The 18,386-nt window shown below is 51.8% G+C and overlaps 1 protein-coding gene across 1 annotated transcript; it reads right to left on the bottom strand.

Moving 5' to 3' along the window:
* Nucleotides 1-2,967: 2,967 nt before the first annotated feature.
* On the bottom strand, nucleotides 2,968-17,517 carry LOC307196882 (calcium release-activated calcium channel protein 1). Its single transcript, XM_079942329.1, has 2 exons — nucleotides 16,844-17,517; nucleotides 2,968-3,973 (listed from the first exon to the last, which is right to left on the bottom strand). The coding sequence occupies exons 1-2, from the start codon at nucleotides 17,465-17,467 to the stop codon at nucleotides 3,365-3,367; spliced, it is 1,233 nt and encodes a 410-aa protein (XP_079798455.1). The 5' UTR covers nucleotides 17,468-17,517; the 3' UTR covers nucleotides 2,968-3,364.
* Nucleotides 17,518-18,386: the final 869 nt, after the last annotated feature.

Here is an 18,386-nt window from a genome sequence, read left to right as displayed (position 1 = left end):
TGCAAGATAAGAGGAACTCTTACATAATGGGTAGGAACAGGAGTTCTGCAGTGACTCCTTGAGTGTGAATCCCAGCACTGACTTACTAGCTGTGTGTTCTTGTGTATGTCACCCAACCTCTCTGTTCTTCAAGTTTCCTTTCCTCTAATATGGGACAATAACAGTACTTACCACCAGGGGTTATTGTGGTTACTGGAGAATGAAATAAGGTGTGGTTCTAACCCGAGGGAGGGTGGTTTTGTCCCCCTTCCTTCCCCGGGAACATCTGGCAAAGTCTGGAGACATTTTTGGTTGTCACAGCTGGCAGGGAAGAATTCTACTGGCACCCAGTGGGTAGAGGTTGTGATCCTGCTAAACATGTTATGATGTAAACACTCTACAGAAGAATTATTCAACCCAACTTCAACGGTGTAATACCATGAAATAACCCTGAAATACCACAATGTTCATAAAGCCCTCAGCAAGTACCCGGCATATAGTAAAGCGTTCACTGATACTGACGTTCTCTCTGCCATCTAAATGCCAAGCAGGTGGCCCGACCCATGGCATCGTTCTCAGTCGGTACCTCTGAAGCCGGGAAGCTGAGCCTGGCTGCCTCTGGACACATAACCAACCACAGAGCCACTCAGTGCTAGGCCCAGCACTGACAGCTTTACACGGGTGCTCTCCCATGACCCTTCAACAACCTATGAGGTGTCCTGCTATTATTCGTGTCATTTTAGAGGAGGAAACTGAGGTTCAGGGAGGCTCACAAGTCACCAAACTAGAAAGTGACTGTGCTTAAACTTAGGCCTGTCTGCTCTTAAGGTGAGAACAGTGGCAGTGCGTATAGAAAACTACCATTTTTTCAGAAAAGGTAGGATGTGTACTTGTTTATGTATAAAATGTCTAGATGGGAACAAAATAAACTGGCAACAATGGTTGTCTCTGGGGAGAATTGGGAACCTGGGAACAGGGGAGGGACAGCAATTTTTCACTGCTGTGTTTGGAACCTATGAATGTATTATCTACCCAGGTCTCTGCAGAAGCAGGGAGGTGGGTATCTTAGGGGAAGGATGAAAGATGCCTAGGTTTTCTCTGGCGAGCAGTGGAGATTTTCACACAGGGGCACCTGCCCCACCCTACTCGGTCCCAGTCAGAGGGCCTTCTGGGGACAGGGGAGGGGTGGGTCCTGGTGTATATCATGCAGGACAGAGGCAAGCTGCAGTAGGATAAAGGGGTCCCCCTCCTCCACTCAGCCCACCAAGCTGCTGTGGCCATGTCCAAGTCTGCACAGAAGGACAAAAGCTTAAGGCCACACTTTCCCACAACCAACTCTCACTTCAGCCAGAGCACTTGTGTTTTTATAAAACCACTTTCTGTATCAGGTTTAGGGGACAGAATGAGCTGTCAAACACAAATGCCCTCTGGGGCCAGGTGAGTAACATATGAAGCTGGGCTGGTGTCATACAATAGGGAGTGGTGGGGACTGTGGCAAATACATCTCCTGGGTAAGAGGTAGCTGCAACTCAGCTCCTGTTCATTGTTGCTCTGCAAGAAGGCAGGCCCAGTAATGCTGCTGCTGGATCTTCCGATTTCTTAAGCAAAGCCAGAATCAGTCTACGTAAGATTTTTTGAGTGTCTAGGCTCTGAGCCAGATTTCCAGGCTCGAAAACATCCTCTTTGGACATCAATTTTTGTCATCTGCAAAATGGAGAAAAAATTCCTTCCAAAATGCATAACCTGATCATACAGATGAGGAAATATCAGAGAAACAAGACAGAGGCAGCATTCTACAAAACCACCGGCTCACGCATAGCACAGGGAGATCAGCTCAGTGCTTTGTGACCGCCTGGAGGGGTGGGAGGGAGGGAGACGCAAGAGGGAAGAGATATGGGAACATATGTATATGTATAACTGATTCACTTTGTTATAAAACAGAAAGTAACACACCATTGTAAAGCAATTATACTCCAATAAAGATGTTAAAAAAAAACAAAACACTGGCTCAGACTCTTCAAAAATGTTGATATTACAAAGGACAAAGAAAGGCTGTCCCAAATAAAAGGTGACTAAAGAGACATGACAACCCAATGCAGTGCATGATCCTGGATGGAAAAATCACTACAAGAAAGGACATGATTAGGACAAAGAGGGAAACTGAAAATGAATGTTGTTGTATTAGATAATAGTATCGCATCAATGTCAAATTTCCTGAATTTGATCATCGAATTGTGGTTCTGTAGAGGAATGTCCTTGGTTTAAGGAAGAAATCTGTAACTAATGCATATGGCTCAGGGAGAAAACATACTGTCATTCTCATTACTCACACTTTCAGTATTTGCAAATTTGCCTACTTGCTGAGGTCAAACAAGGTGACCCTCTGCCTTCTTTCAGCTCATGCTGTAAACAAGTATCCTTTTCACAGTCTATTTAGTGCTACGTTTTTCACATTTTGGTGCTTTTTGTTGGTGATTTCACTACTTAAAATGGTCCCCAAGGGTAACAATGAAGTGCTGTCTAGTGTTCAGAGCACAGGAAGGCTGTGATGTGCCTTACGGAGAAAATGTGTGTTATGTAAGTTTCAGTCACAAGTGAGTGATAGTGCTGTTGTGATAGCAATAGCGTGTAAGTTCAATGTTATATGTAACATATATTAAGGCGTCTTTAAAAAGAAACACACAAAAAACAAGGCTGTGTATTGATTGGTTGACAAAAATGTTGTGACCAGAGGCTTGCAGGAACATAACCCCATATTTCTCTTAGGAGAAATACTAATTCAGTGTTCTGTGACTATAGAACAGAACCACTGCGAATAAGAATTGACTGTATATATATTTCAGTTACGCTTCATGGAACTTTTGGGGGTTTGAAATTTCCCAAAATGTTGAAAAAAATTTTTTTGTTTAGAGGCTCACCTATTGGGGCACCAGGAGAAATACCAGGCAGTCCAGACCCAACAAATACAGACACAAGAGGAGGTGTCCCTTATGAGTATATTTCTGCGTTCGCACACGCACACACACGCACACAATCGACACTGAACGGGGAGGGGGGTCAAGACGGAAAGGACAGGAGGCACCCAGGTGGCACTGGCACAGGGGAGGAGGAGGGACAAAGGGAGCGTTTGTCCCCTCTCTGGCTCCCACCGGTGGCTTCAGAACAGGAGGTGAACCTGGAGCTGGAAGAACAGGAAGTGCTTATTCTCTTAGAGGAAAGTTTCAAAGTGCAGTAATTTCTCTTTAAAAAAAAGCCTCTTCCCTCCACTCTCTGCCCCCTGACAAAAGCCCAGCCCCCTATACGGGCTGTCCTTGAGGCTGGGCCGGGACAAGGTCGTGGGGAAGGGCGTAAGGCCAAAGCTCCGAAGTGCCCAGCCCAGGAGGGCTTAGGCATAGTGGCTGCCGGGGGTCAGGGGGTGGTCCCCTCTGTGGTCCAGCTGGTCCTGCAGGCGGGCAAACTCGGCCAGCTCATTGAGCTCCTGGAACTGTCGGTCCGTCTTATGGCTGACCAGTGAGCGGTAGAAGTGGACAGCAAAGACGATAAAGATCAGGCCGAAGGGCACCATAATGGTGGTGGAGGCGATGGCGGCGGCCTGTCCTGGGGTGATGCCGCCGGTGCTGCTGCTGACGTTGGCGGCTGCGCCGCTGGCCGGGGGCTTGCTGGTGGGCCGCACCTGACCCGGCTGTTTCTTGAGAGGCAAGAACTTGACCCAGCAGAGCAGCACGACCTCAGCCAGGAAGAGCAGCGTGCCGATGACAGTGGAGAAGGCCCAGGCCAGCTCGATGTGGCGGTGCATGCGCTCGTGGGGCGACTCTTTGACCGAGTTGAGGTTGTGCACGTTGCTCACCGCCTCGATATTGGGCAGGATGCAGGTGCTGATCATGAGCGCAAACAGGTGCACGGCCACCAGCACCGTGGTGCAGGCACTGAAGGCGATGAGCAGCCCCGGCGGGTAGTCGTGGTCAGCGTCCAGCTGCACCTCCACCATCGCCACCTGGGGTGGGGGGGGAGGAAGAGGTGGGCTAAGTGACAGGATAGTCATGGCTCAGAAGCTCTCCTCCCATCAAGCTCTGGGACCCTGGGTAAGTCACTTAGCCTCTCTGAGCCTCAGTGTCCATATCTGTATAATGGGGATAATAAGACCCACCCACTTAGGGTTGAGAAGCGGCAGGAAGTACTGGTAGAGGGCGCAGGCTTGGAGCCCGGGCTGCCTGGATTTGAATCCCAGTTCTGCCACTCACGAGCTACGTGTCCTTAGGAAAGTCACTGAACCTCTCTGTGCCTCAACTCTCTTATTTGTAAAGTAGGGATATGGTATCAGTTAACAGGATTATTTTAACAATTAAATGAGAGCTCCTGGTAGATGGCAAACACCTCCCAAATAGTAATCATCACAAATGGTTAAAATGGTAAGTTTTATGTAAATTTCACTATGATAAAAAAGTTTACATGAATGAAAAAAGGCTCCCTTCCTGTTGGCACCACACTCCCAATTCCCAAGCAGAGGTTTCTTATTGAAAATTATTCTATTTTTTAAAATAAATTTATTTTATTTATTTTTGGCTGTGTTGGGTCTTCGTTGCTGCGCACAGGCTTTCTCTAGTTGCAGAGAGCAGGGGCTACTCTTCATCGTGGTGCGTGGGCTTCTCATCGCAGTGGCTTCTCTTGTGGCCGAGCATGGGCTCTAGGCACGCGGGCTTCAGTAGTTGCAGCACGCGGGCTCAGTAGTTGCGGTACATGGGCTTAGTTGCTCCGCAGCATGCGGGATCTTTCCGGACCAGGGCTCGAACACGTGTCCCCTGCATTGGCAGGCAGATTCTTAACCACTGCGCCACCACGGAAGTCCCAAGCAGAGGTTTCCTCATGCCCTGCTCTGGGGACAAGGAGAGGGGTGGGGTGAAGGGATGAAGGCCCTCCCAGGTCATGCCTGGGCCCTTTCTGAGAACACAGTGCACCAACCAAGAAGGAATTAAGAGAGGCTTCCCAGAAGAGTTGGGCTCTGGCTGGGTGCTGCGGTGCAGTCGGCAAGCCCCAGGGCCATCTCCTCCTCCAGCCCCAGTGCTGGGCTCAGGGCCCCAGGGCTGATCCCCAGTTCCTGGAGACCTGTGGATCTGGGGTCACCAGGGGCATGCTCCAGGCCCGCCACCCACCTCCTGTCACCTGGGCCTTGCAAATCACCCCCATGTGAAGGATCCAGCTCATCAGATATGGGCCGGGAGAAGCGGGCAGTGGGCACACTGCCAGGGTCTGTCTGCAGAGGCTGGAGGGAGTGGGGAAGCAAGTGCCAATGGCAACACCATTAAGGAGAATGACCCTTCATAAAGGGTTCGCTGTGTGTGCCAGGCTCAGAAGGGGGAGGCTTGATGCTGAAATGTACCCACGAGCCCCACACCTGCCCCGACCCCTCCTTACTCCGGGGGAGGGAGTGGGCTCCTTCCTTCCCAGCTTTCTTGTTTGTAAGGCCTGGCCCTGTTTGCTTTCATTTCTTGTACCTCCACAGGCTTCCTAGGCCTGGAAAGGCAGTGTAGGGCAGTGGTTAGGAGCACAGGCTCTGGAACCAGGTTGCCTGCTTTGAGCCCTGACTGCTCTGCCCTTTATTAGGCTGTGAGGCTCTGGCAAGTTCCTTTAAATTTCTGGGCCTAAGTTTCCTTATCTGTAAAAAACAGAATATTGGGGGACTTCCCTGGGGGTCCAGTGGGTAAGACTCCGCACTCCCAGTGCAGGGGGCCCAGGTTTGATCCCTTGTCAGGGAACTAGATCCCGCATGCCACAACTAAGACCCAGATCAGCCAAAATTAATCAATTAATTAATTAATAATTAAAAAAATAGAAAATTGGGGGAATTCCCTGGCAGTCCAGTGGTTAGGACTAGGTGCTCTCACTGCCGGGGCCCAGGTTCAATCCCTAGTCGGGGAACTAAGATCCCACAAGTTGCGCGGTGTGGCCAAAAAAAAAAAAAAAAGACTGGTACATCACTCAGAGTTGTGAGGACTGAGTTAATCCCACATTAAATACTCAGTGCCTGGCACAGAGTAAACCCTCAATAAAAGAGGCTTTACTATTATTATTGTTATTCAGTTTAAAAACCTCACCCTCAATCCCAGTGTCTCTATATGAAACCCGCTGGGTTTCTATCCTCCTGTCCAGCCTGAGAAAACCAAAGCCAAATTGGCAGCCCTGGGTTTTGGCTCCAGAAACACCCTTGCTTCCCTGGGTGACCTTGGTCAAGACCTTCCCTGTTGTCTCTGAAAAAGGAGGGTATGTGACAAAATTAAGGTCGCTGTCTAGAGCTGATCTGGGGTTGGACACTTTGAGAATTTGGTGAAAATACTGGATACGCCTTAAGACAGCCAGGTATATACAGTCATATGACTTTGCAGACAATTTCAACAGGAGTCACAGACTTCTGTCTTAGAATTCCCACAACTGATGATTGTATAAACTTTTCATCCCAGGAGTTTGTAAAATGTTTCAAGCCCATCTAAATCTGGGGCAGTGCCATGAGGATTCTGACCATTTTTAGGATCACTCACTGGTGGCCTAAGGCCAACGCTGAGATTGCTCAGCACACGCGGGTGAGGGATGCAGGGCATCCGGGCAGGCCACCAGGGCACGGCAGGTTAAGGGCTGCACCCCGGGCTCCCTGGTCTCTGTCCCCGGGCCTGACCACACTGGAGAAGGGGGGCACCTCCGGCAGGGCGTACCTCCTGCCACGTTCCCCCCTCCCCAGCACTTCCTCTTCCTGTTTTGGCCTGCTGCCCCGGAACCTGAAACCGGAGAAGGGACCAGCAGGAGAGTCTGTTGCTTGACTGCCTCAGGTCCACTGGCTACTAATTCACTAACCTGAAATGTCCAGACCCATTAGGTGCATCAGGCCCTGAGCTGGTTGCTGGGGGTCTATACGGCGGCAGGGGCAGGGGGAACGACACACACATATACAGGTATATGTTCTCTTAAGCCTGGCATCTCTACCTCTACAGAGCCATTAGGAGTGAACTGGCTCCTCCACTTACAAAGCTGGTAACCTCTCTATGCCACAGGTTCTACATCTATAAAATAGGGGCTGTTATGAGGGTTCAACAGATTAATGAATACAAAGCCCTTAGCACAAGATCTGTCATATATATATATATATATATATATATATATGCTTAATAAAGTGTCAATGATTACTAGCAACATTATTATTACTTTTTTACAAATGAGGAAACTGAGGCTCTGTGCAAAGGGGGTAATACCATTTTCCTCACACCTGCTACTACAGACCGAATGTCTGCAAACCCTCTAAATTCGTATTTTAAATCCTAACCCCCAAGGTGATGGTGTGAGGAGGTAGGGCCTTTGGGGGTGATTATGTCTTGGGGGTGGTGCCCTAGTGCCCTTACAGGAGAGTTGCCCCCAGCAGAGACCCCCTCACCACTCCTGCCAGGTGAGGACAGTAGTCAGTGTCTATGAACCCGGAAGCCAGCCCCTCACCAGACACTGAATCTGCTGGCACCTTGATCTTGGACTTCTAGTCTCCAGAACTGTGAGAAATAAACATCTGTTGTTTATAAGCCACCCAGCTTGTGGTATTCTGTTATAGCAGCCCAGACAGACTAAGACAATCACTGAGGGGATTAAATGAGGTCTTGACAGGGGTTTAACAAAGGGCCAGCCCCCAGAAGGTACTCAATAACTCTTAGTTAAAAAGAAAAACACGGGGCTTAAAGTGGAAGACAAACAGCCCCTGCACGCCCTCAGCTGAGGCTGCTGGGAGCTGACCCTGTGTGCCCGTGTTCTGTTCCCTGGGGAGGGTGAGGGGCTCAGACCCCCCACTCTGGGCCTGGCCTGCTCCAGCTCCAAACCCTCGGTACAAGGAGAATGCGTGCCCCACGGCACAGCTGGCCAGATGGCCACCTTGGCAGGACAGGGACCACCTTGCCGGACCCTCAGGCTCTAGAGCCGTACACACAGCTGTTGGGACACACCTGGCCTGGGGACACCAGAATTTCCCCCGAGGTCTTGGGCTGGTGGGGAGCCTGGGCAGCTCAGCCTGTGACGCTGGGCCTTCTGAGGAGAAGGGGCCTTGCCGTGCTCCAGAAGAAACCCCATCATCCTCGCCGGACCCTACAGTTCCTGGAACTTGGAGCACGCTGGCGGGCTGTGTGTGCCGTTCCCACATTGGGGACCAAGCTCAGTGTCCTGGGGCTGCGTGAACGAATGGCTGGCACAAATCATGGCTCCTGAGGAAAACTGTTCACAGGAATAAAAACTACTGCTTTTTTCAGAATGCGTCCCACTTTGGAAATCTCCCCAAGGGCAGGGAGGGTAAAGCCAGGGGGGGCCTCTCGGAATCTGGCAGGCAACTCCCAGGGCCCCAGCTGAGTCCCAGAGAGATCAGATCAGATTGCAAGCAGCTTCGCAAGGTAAATATAGCCAGAGTGCTGGGCCGTTAACCTAAAATAAACAGCTCCCAGCCAGCCACAGGCCTGCTTAAACCTGGCCATATGGGTCCTAAAGGGTGAGGAAGGGCGAGGGACGGCCAGCCCCACCTCACTCTGGTCCGCGGACCTCTGACACCACCACCCCGCCACGGGGACACCAAACCTCAAGCACGAGCCAAGAAGAGGCTCCTGAGAAGGGCAGGGCCTGGCTGGCCTCGCTGGGCGTCTGCCCACCACGCCCGGATGCCAACCACTCTTCTTACTCCTGTTGGGCTCCATGGAGACCCCTGCCACCTGGCGCCGAGGCCAGGCCCTTCCAAGGCAGCCTTCCCATGCCTGGCCTGACCCGGGCGCCCAACAGCTGGAAGACACAACTCTCCTTTCCCAAGCCTGGGCTTCTCCTGTTCACTGGAGCCGCCATGCCACAGTCACCCTGGGTCACCGAGCGCTGCCTGAGCCTGCTGGCCCCCCCTCCGATGCAAACTATCTATTAAGAGAGGATTGAGGGCTCATCCAGTAATTTACAAACTCTTTTGACCACCATCGACCAGTATTCCAAAGGTTTCCCTAAATAGACACACACCCATTTATAACAGAAACAAGTTTCCCCAAACAATAATTACCCTGAAAGCGTGCTAACCCAGCCTCCTCTTACACGTGACGCATGCTGCTGCTTTCTGTTTCATTCCACTCTTATTCCAAAAAAAGAACACACAAAAAACCTGCCGGTTGCAAATCAATGTCACAAGCCACTAACAGGTTGAACCTGCAGGTTGGGGGGAGGGGGTAGAGAACAGGCCTAGCCTTTCTCTTCATCTGGCTAATTTTGACGTCCTCAGGTTTTTACCTTCCAAGTCACCCCTGTTCCATGGCCTCCCAGGTGAGGACAGGGCCATTCATTCGTTCATGGACTATTTTTTTTTTGTGGCTGCGCTGCGCGGCTTAAGGGATCTTAGTTCCTCAACCAGGGATTGAACCCCTGCCCTCAGGAGTGAAAGTGCAGAGTCCTAACCACTGGACCGCCAGAGAATTACCCTCATGGACAACTTTCATTGAGAATTTACTATGTGCCTTAAGGATCTTGTGGCTCTGCTGGAGAAAAAGCAGGAAGACAGCAGAATCCCTGCCCCAGGGAGGATGACAGGTACTAAACGTTTAGGCAAGTATTTTCAGACGGTGGTAAGTGTCCCTCCACCAACTCTCCTCCACCGCTACGCTTGCCAAACACGTTCTGAAGATGTAATGACACGTCTGGTTTCCTCCACTCTACTTCCCTGTTTCTCTAGCTTCCAGCACTGGGCCTTGTCCCTCTAGGGGCCTCACTAAACGAATATTAAAGGCAAGACTTGACCTTTGGGTATTTCAGCCCAGGGTTTCTAAAGTGTCCAAAGACAATCCTATGTAATCCATCGGAAACCCTAAGAACTCTCATGACATTCCTTTTTCAGCTCATCCTTTCAACTTTTCAATGTTTTTTGTTTTTTGTTTTTTTTTTGCGGTACGCGGGCCTCTCACTGCTGTGGCCTCTCCCCTTGCGGTACGCACAGGCTCCGGACGCGCAGGCTCAGCGGCCATGGCTCACGGGCCCAGCCGCTCCGCGGCACGTGGGATCCTCCTGGACCGGGGCACGAACCCGTGTCCCCTACATCAGCAGGCGGACTCTCAATCACTGTGCCACCAGGGAAGCCCTCAATGTTGTATTTTTATGTACTTTTTTGTTGTTGTTTTGATTTGTCTTTATGTACTTTTTTTTTTTTTTTAAATTTCTGGCCACACAATCTTAGTTCCCCAACCAAGGACTGAACCCGCGTCCCTGCAGTGGAAGTGTGGAGTCTTAACCACTGGACCGCCAGGGAAGTCCCCTATGTACCTTTTAATACTTATGTTTTATTAGCACACACATCATTCATTACCATACGTATACGTATACCTATACACATAGGGTGCATACACATGTATACAAATACTGAGCCTAGTGTTGACAATATTTTGAGCGGGGTGTGCACTCAAAAAGTTTGGAGACCACTTAAATCAGAGGTCGCCAAACTGGCCTTCAATGTACTTCTTTGCAAATAAAGTTTTACTGGCACACAGCCATGCCCACTCATTTATCTAAGGTCTGTGGCTGCTTTTGAGCTAAAATAGCAGAATTGAGTACAGGTTTCCCCCTATAATGTACCTCTGAAACCTTTTGTAAGGTGAAATGGCCTAAAGGGATGGAGCAATTACCTTAGGAGACATCTTACTAACAGATGCACAAATAAACCGGGATTAAAGCACAGATGCTAAAAGACACAGCTCAAAGCTCTGGCGACCTGATGCCGAGATGCTGAGTGCGGTTCCGGGGAAGGGAGTTTGGTGGTGCCAGTCTCACCCCTTGGGGTGCGGCTGCCTCTATAATGGCTCACTGCAAATGCTGTTTTCGCTTTTTACCTTTCTTTGGTAAAAGTAAAAATTCTCTTTGGGTTTCTTTCAGGTTAGTGAAAACAGGTACTAACGTAGGTCTTTCGTAAAAGCGAGGTGGTGTAAAGCGAACTTTCGAAAAGTAGGGGACACCTGTAGTTATCACTGAGACTGTGTGGCCTGCAAAGCTGAAAATATTTACTTTATAGAAAAAGTTGGTCCGTTCCTGGGTTAGACCAATGCTCCCAAGAAGGGCTGTCAAACCACAGTCCCAGAAGATTCTCCTCTGAAGAGTTTGTGGTTCCATCCGTTTTCTTTTTGTTTTTCTTGGCCATACCGCACAGCTTGCGGGATCTTAGCTCCCGGACCAGGAATTGAACCCACGCCTTTGGCAGTGAAAGCATGGAGTCCTAACCACTGGACTGCCAGGGAATTCCCGTGTTTCTATCAGCTTAAGGCATCCCTTCTGGGGAGCATATTCAAGGCCTCCCAGAAGAAGTTCCACCAGAGAGAAACTTGCTCTTGTTTAAACTTTCTCAGTTTCATTTCTCCAAGGAATCGCCTTCCCAACATTGATTACCACAGTGCCACCTTGGGAAGCCCTAGAGCTCTCCTTCATCAGCCCTGGATCCAGCAGAAATCAGCAGAGCTCAACAGAGACCCTGGCTGAAAATTCCAGACACGTGCCACAGGCACTTGTGAAGTTTTCCAAAAGGCTTCTCAGCTAGGCAGGGAGTGCCTTCCCCTTGGGACATTCAGCAAAGTTCCATTTGTACATGGCCCAGAGTGCAGAACTGCACATCTGGAAGACTTCAAAGGCCCAGTTTTCAACTAACAGCAAGGGACACGGTGAGAGGGTGGTTGAGTAGAAAAGACTCCAAGTCAGAGGGACTGGGGCTTGAAATCTACTAGCTGGGTGATCAGAACCTCTGTAAGCCTCTGCGGAGGTGACAGTACATATGTTTAAGAGCTGTTCTGAGGATTAAGTAAGAATGAAAGAAAAGGATCCAGGCTCTTGCCTGGTGTTCAGTAAATAGTAACATCTTCAACATTATTCAAGAATTCATCATGGAACTCCTCTGCTCCAAAACCTTCCATGGCTCCCCATTGCCGATACCAGAGTTCAAACGTCCCAAACAGCAAGTCAAGGCCCTGCACCATCTAGTCTGGCTAGATTCATCTTCCTCTACTATCCCCAACACACCCTCAACTCCAGCCACACCACACTCTCTGCCTTTTCCTGGAGACCCTATAATTCCTCACCTTAGTAACTGTGCTCCTAATACTTCCTCTGACAAAGGGTTCTTCCCTAAGCCCTAACTCTACCACCCTCAAGGCTAGGCTGGAATCACATTCTTCTAAACCATTTAACCCTTATAAAAGAAGCCCTGGGAATTCCCTGGTGGGCCAGTGGTTAAGGTTCAGTGCTTTCACTGTCGTGGGCCCGGATGCAATTCCTGGTGGGGAAACTAGGATCCCACATGCCACAGCATGGCCAAAAAAAAAAAAAGCAGTCCCAACATCATGGGAACAAGGGTGAGAGAGTTTCCGTTGTACCTGGGCCAGGTACTTTTCTAAGTGCTTTGCAAATACAAATGAATCCTCACACCAAGCCTACGAGGTTGGTATTACTATTACCCCCATTTTACAGAAGAGGAGGCTGAGGCCCAGAGACATTAAGCAATTTCCCCAGGATCTCACAGTTATAAGTGGTAGAGCCGGGGTTTAAACCCAAGCTGTCTGGCTCCAGAGTCCCGGTTCTTACTCTGCTCTACAATACGCGAGCCTCCCAGCTCTGTCCTCCCACCACTCTCTCTGGTGCTTCCTCTCCCGTAGCAGTGGGGCCACACCACAGTCACAGGGCCCCACAGCTTACCAGCCAGGTAACCTCGGACAAGTCATTCACTGCGGAACCACACCTACCCTCACTCCCCAGGCTGTGAAAATCACAAGAGATAGTACAAGGAGCATACTTAGTACAACGTCTAGCCTATTCCAAGAGCCCAATCGACAATGGCAATGATTACCATGAGTAAAGAGCACCAGGACTTCCCTGGTGGGGCAGTGGTTAAGAATCCGCCTGCCAATGCAGGGGACAGGGGTTCGAGCCCTGGTCTGGGAAAGTCCCACATGCCGCAAAACAACTAAGCCTGTGTGCCACAACTACTGAGCCTGTACTCTAGAGCCCAAGAGCCACAACTACTGAGCCCACGTGCTGCAACTACTGAAGCCCGCGTGCCTAGAGCCCGTGCTCCGCAACAAGAGAAGCCACCGCAATGAGAAGCCAGTGCACCGCAATGAAGAGTAGGCCCCGCTCGCTGCAGCTAGAGAAAAGCCCGCGCGCAGCAACGAAGACCCAATGCAGCCAAAAATAAAATAAAGAATCTGCCTTCCAAAGCAGGCGACGTGGGTTCGATCCCTGGTTGGGGAACTAAGATCCCACATGCCATGAGGCAACTAAGCCCACACACCAAAACTACTGAGCACGTGGGCCACAACTAGAGAGAAGCCCGCACACCGCAGTGGAGGATGCCACGAACCGCAACTAAGACCCGATGCAGCAAAAATAAATAAATAAATAAATAAATATTAAAAAAGAAAAAAAGTAATGAGCACCATGAGTAATTTGTTCCTCATCTCCACGCCCCCTGAACTCGGAACGTGTCACAGAGGCTCAATAATGCCTTATGATTTGAGCCCTTCCTTCCAACTCATTTTCAGAGAAATTCCAAGCAGCTTCTGAACCCACTCTGGAACCTGGGAACAAAAGGGTGCTGGCAGGTGGAGAACTTGAGGAGGCAGATAATCCAAAAATAATTGATCCCAGGTCACAGAAAGCATTTTGTTTACCCTTCCCAATTATCTACTGCTTAGGCTAACGTTACAGGCTGCCCTTCCCAGCACACCACGATGGCTACGTGTGCTCACCGCGGCCCCAAGGGGACAGGGTCAGGCCGAGGCTGGCTGCCTCTTGCTGAGAGGTAAACTGAGGCACAGATGGCCCGAGTCATGGCACCCTCGGCTCAAGGAGCACTTGCAGGCTGCTGATCATGTGCTACATCCAGGGCCCCTGGTTTTAAGAGTCTGGGTGCTGAGCCCAGACAAGTTCTGCCGTTTCTGGAAATGCCATCAGGAACGGGAATCTTGTCTGAAGATAATTCCTCAATCCTTCGTGGGCCATCGGACCTTGTAATGACTCCGCATGCAAGTCCACGGGAGAACAGAATATGTGCCTCCTTTGCACACATGAGAAAACTGGCCCTGAAGAGTAAAGCCGCTGTCTGAGGTCCCACGGCCTCAGGGCACCTGGCCAGGCCCTTCCACCCACGAACGGGGAGTCTCTCCATCCCCTCCAGGCTCTTGGGAGACCCTCCCTCAATCTCACCTTGTGCGCAGGTGAGTCTGGCATCTTCACCAACTCTCCCACCCTTGGAAATCAAAGGTCACATCATGTCACTTCTTCTGGTGTTCCAGGTCTCTAGGAAGGAAGCCCTCTGGGGGCAGGAAGTTGGTTGTGCTGACTCACAGGCCAAGGGAGAGTAGTCCAGGAAACCTGCTCACTCTAGTTTCCATGGCGCTTGGCTGTGTGGCACCCCTTCCTCTCCAAGTATCCTTCACGAGGCTGGGTGGCTTTGGTGGGATCGGGATGCGGGCAGACCTGCCCTGCTGAGCACCCGCTCTCCACCCTAACGCCATCTCTTCCACTCATTTCCAGACTCATGGCAAATGCACTCTCTTGTAACTGCTTCCCCAGAACAGAGGCTGGTTATAGGGTTTAGCCTTCCCGGCTGGCAGAATTTTGGGGATTTCATCAGTGGAGCCAGGAAGCCTTCTCCACCCTGACTGGGTAAAATAAAGGTCCCCAAGAAACAGCCTGGGTGAGTCAAGGCCCACCAAGTGCCTCTGGCCACCCCTGCTGCCTGACTTCCCCACACTGTTTTTAGCAAGAGGAAGAGGGAGATGACATCTGATTAGGAGGCCCGGCTTCTAAGACACGATTCAAGAAGGCAGGAAAGCGTCACCCTTACTTCTCCTGGAGTGGGAAGGGGCCTGGGCAGCTGTGAATTTATGACCCCAAGAAAAAGAGGAATAGGCAGGGCTTCCCTAGTGGCGCAGTGGTTGAGAGTCCGCCTGCCGATGAAGGGGACGCGGGTTCGTGCCCCGGTCCGGGAGGATCCCACATGCCGCTGAGCGGCTGGGCCCGTGAGCCATGGCCGCTGAGCCTGCGCGTCCGGAGCCTGTGCTCCACAACGGGAGAGGCCACAACAGTGAGAGGCCCGCGTACAGCAAAAAAAAAAAAAAAAAGAAAAGAAAAAGAAAAAAGAAAACAGAGGAATATAAGCATCCCACCATCTGAAACCCAGAGAGCTGCTGTGAAGAGCCGACACCCACCCCCTAACTGTAACATTTTATTTTGCTTAAGAGAAGTTTTTCTGCTCTATTTCTCGTTCCCTACAAGGCCTGGTCCTAACAGGTCCCTGGCAGGACATGGCTCAAAGCTCCATACACCACAAATGGTACAAGTGTCCAAGAGAGTTCTGGATGTCAGCCGTCCTGGGTTCAAATCCCGCTCCAGCAGTGAGCTGTGTGGCCTCGGGAAAGTCCCATGAAAAAACTACCTCAAAGAGTGGTCGAGGACTTAGTGCATAAGTTAGGGAACCTACACAGTGCCAAGCACCTAGTGGGTGCTTGGTAAGTGTCAGCTATTCCTAGGACTTGGGGCTGATAGGACAGCACCCCTTCATATAGACCTAAATTAAAAGCTAGAGTGACACTTCTTACAAACACACACATTCTCTCCTCCCCTCTCAAAGGCTTCCTCGATTAAATTCTGAAAGTCAGAGAAACTCAGTAGCAGCCTTCATTCACCAATTCAGAAACCGAGGCCCACATAGGGATTAGTCTGAGGGCGCACAGGCAGCAAGTGGCAGAGCCGGGAGAGCTCTTTCCCAACCTCAATCACCTGGCCTTTCCACCGTGGCCCCAGGGTGCTCTGGGACTGCTAAGGGCTTCTAAAAAGTTCTTGCTCCCGTGCATCGCCCACTAGTTTGAGGAGCACAGGGAGAGTGCCAGACACGCTCCTTTCCCAAGAAAACACGAAGGGTGCAGCCACCCCTCCCTCAAGGCCAGGGAATTACCTCACTCACTGAGTGCTCTGGGCTAAAAACCTTGGGGGAGCGGGAGCAGACCCCATTCATGCAGGCTGAGGTCACTGAAAGTGATTATCAGGGCTTGTTCTGTAGCTCCCTGCCCTGGGAGACTCCAAGATCCCCAGCATGAAGGCATCCTCGGGGCCACTTCTCAGCCCAACTTGCAGCCTCACCTACCCTACTCCCCAGAGGCTGGTTCTCACTCCGACCCAGCCCGAATGGGGAGCGGAAACTAAGTCCACCAGCTACATCAAGAAAGAGCCCATTCAACGGGAACATGTCCCATGCTGCTCCCCCACACCCAGTGACTCACTGGCAAGTTTCTGGAGAAGAAACTGAGGTGGGGAGCGGTTGTCAAACCCCCAGGCTGAGGCCTCGGAAAATGCCATAGGAGACAGGGTGTCGGGAAATCCCCTCTACCAGGTAATAAAAGAACCTGGCCTCAAGTGTGGGGGAACTAGGGAGACGCCTCAGGAGTCCTTTACCTCCCAACCTCCTGATACCTGCTTCCAAAGAGATCAGTCCACGTTATGTCTTTCCTTTCCCCCTGAACATCTGTGGGAATGTCTTCTTACAGATCTACGTCGAGGATCCTGCTGTTTCTCCCTCCTTGCTGCATCAAGCTTGCCCATCTGAAGGTATCTGAGCCCCCCAACCCTGGACATGTGTATGATACCGTCTCCCACATCGGGTGTCATGTGTCGCCCACCTCTCATGTCCAGCACCTCTGGACCCCTCCCGCGTCCACGACAGCTTTCTCCCAGCTCTTCCCTTCACCCCCAGCCCGCCTGGCCCGCCCAGCCAGCTCCCCTGTGGGCCCCGTCAAGTCTGCGGGTGACAGTGGCCAGACCTGAAAGGGGGCAGGGCACGGCGGCCCGAGCTCACCATGGCGAAGCCGGAGAGCAGAGCCGAAGTCCGGCTGGAGGCTTTGAGCTTGGCGCGGCTCAAGTAGAGCTTGCGCCAGGACAGCGCCTGCATGGAGTGCTCGTTTAGGCTCATCACCTCCGAGTAACTCTGGCCGATCCAGTCCGGGTAGGTCACGGCGGGCGGCGGGGGCGACGGCGACCCCGGGGGCTCCCCGTCCCCGCTGCGCCGGCGGCTCCGGCGGCTGCCGCTGGTAGTGTTGCCGCAGCTGAGGGGAAGCTCAGGGCTGTTGCTGCTCGGGGGCGGGGCGGGCTCCGGATGCATGGAGCACGCTGAAAAGGCGCGGGCCGGCCCAGGCGCCTGCGAAGGCAGCGGCCCCCACCACCCCCCGCACCTCCGCCTCCGCCTCCGGCTGAGGCAGCCGCCGCCTGGGCCCCTGCGCGGGTCCGGCCTGACCCGGCCGGCCGCTAAAGACGAGAAGGTCGAGGAAGCGACTACAGCACAAGCTCGCAAGCCCGCCACGCCGCTTGCAAAAGCCCGGGTCTGCAGAGACGACAGCCTGCGCGCGAGGCAGCGTCCCGGATCCCTGGGCCCCGGACCCCCGGCGCGCACCACGATTGGCCGCCGCCGCGGGCTGATTTGCATGCTCCCCGCCCACGAGGGGGTGGGCGTGGCCTGCACGAGTCAGGTGACTCGTTCCATCGGACGGTACCGCCCACAGTCCCTGGCCCCGCGCCGTCAGCGTCCGCGTCTCTTCCTGGAAGTGCCCCAGCGCCCGGGCCTCACGGCTCTCCTGCTGCCGGCGCCTCACATCTCCACAGCTGCTCCAGTGGCCCTTCTTCCAGAGCTCGGACTCCTGGGTCGCGCCACCTGAAGTCACCTCTGGGCGCCTCCTGAAGCCCGTTTCCCCCTTGGAACAAGGTGACTCAAGGTCTGCAGAAAAAAAGCAGACTGTGATCTGGAGTTCATTCATTCTCTATTTATTGAGCACCTGCTGGGTGCCAACACTGTTCTGGGCACTGAGGGTAGGGTGGTGAACAAAATGGACAAAATCCCCTGCCTTCGTGGAGCTTACTTTCTAGTGGCGGAGACACGCAAACACCGAGGAGTAAATTATAATAGTTTAGAAAGTGATACATGTATAGAAAAAAATAAAGCAGGGAAAGGGGGCACTGGTAGTGCGGGGGCTGCAATTTTAATTGAAAATGCTCTGGACAAGGTGTTTTGTTGTTGTTGTTGTTTTAGGGCAGGGATTTTTTTTGTCTGTTTTGTCCAACTCATTCACTTACAGTTCACTGTCTTCTGAAACAAGCCGGGGTGCAGGATCATAAACCCATTCAGTAAGTTTACTGCGCGCCTATCAAACGCTAGGCTGAGGGATTCCAAGAAAATGGTAACTTTCATGGAATCTTATAGTTTAGTGAAGAGAACAGGCAAACAACAAACAAAATAAGTTCACATCTTTCTGACTTGGTCACTTTTGAGCTGAGACCCGAACCAGCAGTGCAAAGAAGCAGGGACCTGCTTTCCAGGGGTGGAAGGGAACAGCAGATGCAAAGACGCT

Source organism: Stenella coeruleoalba (assembly GCF_951394435.1).
Source record: "Stenella coeruleoalba genome assembly, chromosome: 14".
Taxonomy (NCBI): domain Eukaryota; kingdom Metazoa; phylum Chordata; class Mammalia; order Artiodactyla; family Delphinidae; genus Stenella; species Stenella coeruleoalba.
This window is presented reverse-complemented; position numbering and strand designations above follow the sequence as displayed.